This window comes from Mus musculus, chromosome 12, assembly GCF_000001635.26.
Source record: "Mus musculus strain C57BL/6J chromosome 12, GRCm38.p6 C57BL/6J".
In the NCBI taxonomy this organism is placed as follows: domain Eukaryota; kingdom Metazoa; phylum Chordata; class Mammalia; order Rodentia; family Muridae; genus Mus; species Mus musculus.
The window spans coordinates 113083444-113089822 of NC_000078.6; the positions used below are offsets into that span (position 1 = coordinate 113083444).

General features: G+C 50.6%; 1 protein-coding gene across 5 annotated transcripts in view; it reads left to right on the plus strand.

Annotated features, from left to right (window-relative positions):
* Tex22 (testis expressed gene 22) overlaps positions 1–5474 on the plus strand; it is a 14455-nt gene extending 8981 nt beyond the window's left edge. For 3 of the 5 annotated variants that reach the window (NM_029381.2, NM_001361920.1, NM_001361919.1), the window contains exon 3: positions 5037–5474. In NM_029381.2, coding sequence (NP_083657.1) covers positions 5037–5450 — 414 coding nt within the window. In that variant the 3' untranslated portion in view covers positions 5451–5474. Of the gene's footprint in view, positions 1–5000 lie in introns of all 5 variants that reach the window. The other 2 variants (XM_006516338.4, XM_030246974.1) reach the window with 1 other exon arrangement.
* Positions 5475–6379: the final 905 nt, after the last annotated feature.

Consider the following 6379-nt stretch of genomic DNA (forward strand, 5'->3'; position numbering starts at 1 on the left):
CCAGCTGCTGCACTCAGTGTCTGCCTGCTGCCGGGGATCTGAACTCGTCCTACTATGCCCCATTTCTCAGCCCCAAATCATGCTTCTTATGCCCACTTCCAGCATCATTACAGCTTTTCTTTCTTGAAACAAGGTCTCATTAGGCAGCCCTGGCTGGCCTGGCACTCACAGAGATCCCCCTGTTTCTGTGTCTGATATACTGGGATTACAGTCATTCGCTAGCACGCTTGGCTCCAGTGTCAACTACAGGATGACGGGGTTAGTGTCACGATAGCTGAGGTCTGGACACAGTGTGATGTTCCTTTTTCTTTTTAAAATTATTTATTTATATTTTTGGTTCTTCAAGAAAGGGTATCTCTGTGTAACAGCCCTGGATGTCCTGAAACTCACTTTGTAGACCAGGTCAGCCTCAAGCTCACAAAGATCTGCCTCTCGGGTGCTGGGATCAAATGTGTGCACTGCCACACCCTGCTTCTTCTTTTTCTTCAAGGTTTATGTTCCCTTCTGTATAGAAATGCTTTGTTTGGATGATGTATGCGAACTACACGTGTGCCTGCTGTGTCCCCTGGAGCTGGCGTTATGCATGGCTGTGAGTTACCGTGTGAGTGCTAGGAATCGAACCTGGATCCTCTGCAAGAGCAGCAAGTGCTGTAATGAACCCACAGTTGAGCCATCTCCCCAGTTCTGTGACGCTTCTTTTCTTGTTCACCCTTTTGCCTTTCCTTGGAGATGATAATGAAGGTTGATGATCGCTTCCTGAACCTTCTACCACATCTGGGACTCCGCTCAGTACATTGGATCATCTAGAAGCTCCATGTTCTCCTGGGTAGGGGTCGTCCTGGCTTTCCCATTCCAGCTGGTCTGCTGTCCTCAGGGCCCCATGCAGGCCTCCCTTGTTGGTCTTAGGATTCCCTGGTTCCTGTGGCCTTGATTTTGTCTATTTCTCTGTTTACTTTCAGAGTATACCATCTAGCCACTTCATTCAAAAGAGTTCATGGGGTGTCAAAGTCGTAGGGCCTTAAATACTCCAAAGTGCCAGCACCAGGCTGTGGTGGCGCACACCTTTAGCCCAGCACTCAGGAGGCTGAAGCAGAAGAAGCTCTGAGTTCCAGAACAGCCTGGTCTAAAGAGTTTCAAGACTGCCAAGGCCACACAGAGAAGCCCTGTCTGAGAAACAAACACACGCACGCACGCACACGCACATTCATGCAAAGGCTCAAACATGGAGGAAATGGCTTTATACACTTGTACAGCACTTTGGTTAGGTAAAAATTCTAGGGAAAATTTTCCTTCTGGCCTTTTAGCTTCTCTCTATTAGCTTCCAGTGCTCTTGTGTAATACCATGGACTTTCAGGCTTTTCATTCTCTCTGCATGCTCTGGTTTTTCTGTATGTTGCTAGGCACCTGTGTGTAGCACCACCCCGTGCCAGTTTTATCTTTGCAATTTTTTTTTTTAGATTTATGTATTTTATGTGTATGACTGTTTTGCCCGTGTGTATGTCTGTGCACCTCGTGTATGCCTGGCGCCTGGGAAAGCCAGAAGAGAGCCTTGTATGTCCCGGAACTGGAGTTAACAGACAGTTGTGAATCACTATGTGGGTGCTGGGAACCGAACCCAGGTGCTCTTAACCACTGAGCCATCTCTTCAATGCCAGCTTCAGAACCCTTTAAGATCTTTTCCCTCTTGCCAGGGTTCTGAAATGTCAGCGGGACACCTTCTGCTAAGGCTGCTTCCTCCGTCTCTGGGGACAGAGTGTGTACGTGCTTGTCTGGATATGTCTTTGTGTTCTCTTTTCTCATTTCTTTGGTTTTTTGTTTTGTTTTGTTTTGGTTTGGTTTGGTTTGGTTTGGTTTTTTGAGACAGGGTTTCTCTGTGTGGCTGTCCTGGAACTCACTCTGTAGACCAGGCTGGCCTCGAACAGAAATCCGCCTGTCTCTGCCTCCCAAGCGCTGGGATTAAAGGCGTGCGCCACCAACGCCCAGCTCTCTTTTCTCATTTCATTGCAAGTTGATCCAACAGGAATGGTTCTCTGGCTTTTCTTGTGGTCTCCTAGTTTGTTTGTTTGTTTGTTTTTGTCTTTTATCTTTGCTGTGGTGCTTTGCTTTCAAGCCTGTGTTAGTCTGTAGTGGTAGTGCTGTGTAATGATTATCTCCAAATGAACACTGAGCTATGCTTTCCCTTATCCTGGTCAGAGGTGGTTGGGTTGGCTGTCCTGTGCGTGTTTCTCACTCTCAAAGGTCTTCTTTTCTGCTGTTCCTGGACCTGCTGTATAAACACAAGGGCCCTGGTATGTGGCCTCCTGTCCATGTACCGTGTGTAGGGTACATATTCTGTCAGCCAGTGTCACCTCAGAAGCTCCCCCGACAAGAAGTACTGTGACAGCACAGGGTGACAGGGAGGTGTGCAGTTCTGCCACCCAAAGTGGGTTAAGAATAGGGTGAGCTCTGGACTAGCCTCCCACTGAGTCTCCATCTTGCCAAGTCACACTTTCTATGCCCAAGGTCATTGCTGTCATCTGGATGCCCCCCTCCACACACGTCTTGCTCTTGTTTCATGCCCTCCGTATCCTGCAGCTCAGGGCCTCATCAATATCAGAGCCCTGGGGTCTCTCGATCGTTTCTAAGGAAACTAGTAACTAGCAGCTCTATTCTGTCTTTCCCTCGGACTTGTGCAGACACTGGTGACTTGGAGCGTGGAGGTGTTTGCATGGTCCTTGTTAACACTTGTTAACAGCTTTGCTGTGGTGTGGTCAGGTAGGCATCTTGCTTTCCGTGGCTACAGGCCTCTGCTTTTCAACAGAAAGGGACTTCTCTGGAATGGGCCAGGGGGGAATAGAGTAAGCCAGGCTGCAGAATGGGATGAGGGACCATGGACCTCCACCTCTCCTCTTTTCCGATTTAGATAACAGAGGCGCATTGTCTGAAACATCTGAAAGCTAGAGGTCTCTAAAGAGAAGGGATCAGAAACGTTAATGTGCCCCCCCCATTCGGGGCTGCCATCATTTGGGGCTGCCGTAGCAAACAACCATAGCTTAGGCAGTCTGGGATACTGCTGCTCAGTTCTAGAGGCTGGCGGGTCAAGCCCAGGTCCCTAACAGGTTGGAGCGGGTACACATCTTAGCTCACAAAAACTGCCTGTCCCTGCGTTTCAATGTGTGAGGCACTGAGTGCACTCTCTGTGCACCCCTTTCTGAAAATGTATATCCCTTGGCCTGTAAATTTGGTGGGTCCTCCATCCTGAAGCCTGGCTTCTGAGGGCTGCAGGAGGATCTGCAGGGCACCCTCCTTGGCATCTAGACCATCAGCTCTGTGGTTCTTTGTATCTCTGTCTTGGAATCAAGAGCTCACTTATCTTTTGCCGACTTTCGACATCAAAACCATTCGTGTGTGTGTGTGTGTGTGTGTGTGTGTGTGTGTGTGTGTGTTGTTGCGGTTCTGGGGATAGTCACAGGGCCATGTATGTGTCTCGTGTGTGTTCTCTCATAGAACCTGCCCAGCCTCTGATGAGAGTGTTCTCATTGTGGTGAAGCAGATTCCCAGGCCTTTCCATTTTCAGTCTCCATTATCTGCATTAAGCATCTCCCTTTCCACTCCCAGTCCCCAGAGGAACCGTTCTCCTTTCTGTCTCAGTGAGTCTGCATTTGCCAGCTCCTAAGCCAGCAGGTTCGTAGAAGTTGTGGGCTATGTGCTCGGGTGGCCGCTCTTTCACCAAGCAGTGCCCTCTGGGTTCCTATTCACCCATGCACGAGCAAGTGTCAAACGCACGTCTTAAAAAGTGTGCGTGTTTGCGTGCGCGCGCATTTGTGTGTGTGTGTGTGTGTGAATTTATGTGCATGCATGTCAAAGGGTGTCAGATTCCTTGAAATTAGGCAGATGTAAGCTGCCTGACATGGGTGGTAGGAACGGAACCCAGATTCTCTGCAAGAGCAGAACACACTGTTAACTTCTGAGCCACCTCCCCAGTCCCAAAGGACACCCTTTCTCTCTCTCTCTCTCTCTCTCTCTCTCTCTCTCTCTCTCTCTCTCTCTCTCTCTCTCTCTCTCTCTCTCGGAGTGACTGACTAATGTTGCATCATCTGGGAGGATCCATCCCTCTGCAGGCACTTGAATTGCATTCAGGTTTTGACCAAGCAAAGGAGGCTGCTGTGTGGACATGGGTGCGTGTTCACCTTCCACCCAGAAAAGGAACCATCAGATTGTTGTGTGTTAATTCTTTCCAGATTTTTTTTTTGAGTAAGGAGGTCCCTCACTTGGAACTGTCTCATCCCTCCTTTTAGCCATGCAGAAGGTAGCTAGGTATGTCCCTTTAATGGGCAGTCTGGAAGGACTTCCATGGGCCACCCACCTGGGCAGGGGCATCCTGTGGCTGCTATAGTAGGCTTTCCCTACAAACCTCTGCTGGCTTTCTTGTCTATCACCACCTTCCAGTGTCCTGCATGGTGCTGGGTGGCACCGCTCCTCAGCTCATGCTGGCTCTTAATTTGTCCTTGGGGGTTTATAGTGTTAATTTTCCTCCTAGATCTATTTAGAGACAATGTATTTGTTATTTTTGTTGGTTTTGGTAACGAACCAGCCTTTAGGATTGCTTTATGGGCCTCCTAAGGAGGAAGGATACCTGGGGTTGATCTCTGAAACTCAGCTTTCTGGGGACACACAAGCAGTTAGCTTTGTTGTGCCTTTGGCCCAACCCCACCCTCCCCATTAAAGTACCTTGCCAGCACCACTCTTAAGGCCTGCACATGGGGACAGATGCAGTGGTACCCATTAACATATTCAGGTATCCCATTAACATATTCAGGCACCCTGGTGCGGGAGTGTACCATGTCGGGCTACTGTGAGAAGGTACTGCTTCCCTCACCAGGAGCTTGCCCTGAAGCAGAGCCTCTCAAAAATAAACAAATAGACGCTTGAGGCATAGCTCAGTTGGTCTGAGGACCTGAGTTAACAGGTGACCATCTTGGAAAGGAGCACCTGCGGCTCTGCCTCCTCCCCACCCGCAGGTGTGTGAGCCTCAAGAACCCCCCCTGCCCCCGCAGGTGTGTGAGCCTCAGGAACTCAGGCGCCCAGGAAGTCGCTGGAACATCAGCATCGATGAGCGCAGGCGGCTGGCCTTGCAGCGTATGCAGGAGAGGACAGACACAGCCAGGGCCCCATCCGGAGACCCGCTGGGCCTGCACCCTGAGGGCCAGCAGACCGAAACCTCCCCATCGACCCAGTCTGTCCCCACCCCTCCCCTCCAGGCCTGTGAGACTATGGCTGATCCCCTGCAGGACATCGCGCATGTGTTGGCCGAGCTGATGTCTGAGGGTGTAGAGAGAGATGTACTCATTTCTCAGCCTCTAAGATCTACCGAGAATTCTAATGCCTTCCAGGACTTCTTGGCCCAGGACGCGCCTCTTTGGAAGGATGAGAATTTTGAGGCCCAGACCTCAAGATGGCCTCACTCCTAAGAAGCAGCTCTGCTCAGCCCAGTATTATATTGTCCAGTGCCTTTCTTTGTGGTGGGGAATGACTTCGGTACCCCCTGTGCCCTCTTTGTGTCTCACTGCGGTCTTGACCCTCCCACAGAGGACACACAGGTCAGGACAAAGGTCTCAGGTCTCAGGCGAGCTTCCTTTCCAAGAAACCGGTTTGGGAACTATGGGAGAACCACACAAGGGAGTGTGAGTCAGGGAAGACCTTCCATAGGAGCCCCTGTAATGTGAGGCCTACTGGTGAGCAGACTTGTGGACCTCTTGGGAGATGGGGCGCAGGATTGCCACAAATACCCTACTTCATGGCCCGCTGCTTTATCAGCCCCATTACTGAGCAGCTGCGTGAGGAGGTGGTGAGATCCTGCCATGTCCAGCCCCTCCAGTGGGGTGTTCATGTCATGAACCATTCGGGACTCCTGGATCCAGCCTCAAGGCCTAGATGGTATATGTGACCTCAGAGATATGGTGGTGGCACTATGGTGGGGACAACTCGAAGAAAGGGACCTAGTGAGATTCTAGACATAGGGAGGTTTCCAGAAAGCAGAACTCATTCCGGACAGTGAGCTTAGAGTTGGACAGAGCTAGGAAGGCAGTGTGCTTTGTGCAGAAGGTTTGTGCTAACACAGGGAGCCCTGGCTCTTTATGTTTCAGTTTGTCCTGAGCTTGGGGATCCTGCAGAGGGTTTAGGACTGGGGTGATAGCATGCCACATTTGGGGACATCAAGCTGGAGGAAAGACAGGAAAAGGAGGGTAGTAACCCTAACCTGTCAGGACCCCAGACTCCGAGACTGCTAGTGGTGGCCTAGGTTTATGTGTGAGTGGGGATGGGTACAGGGGATTTTGAGTCAAGAGGAAGTGATGGATCCTCGGTTCAAGTGTGGGCATGATTCAAGCCTGTCCATGGG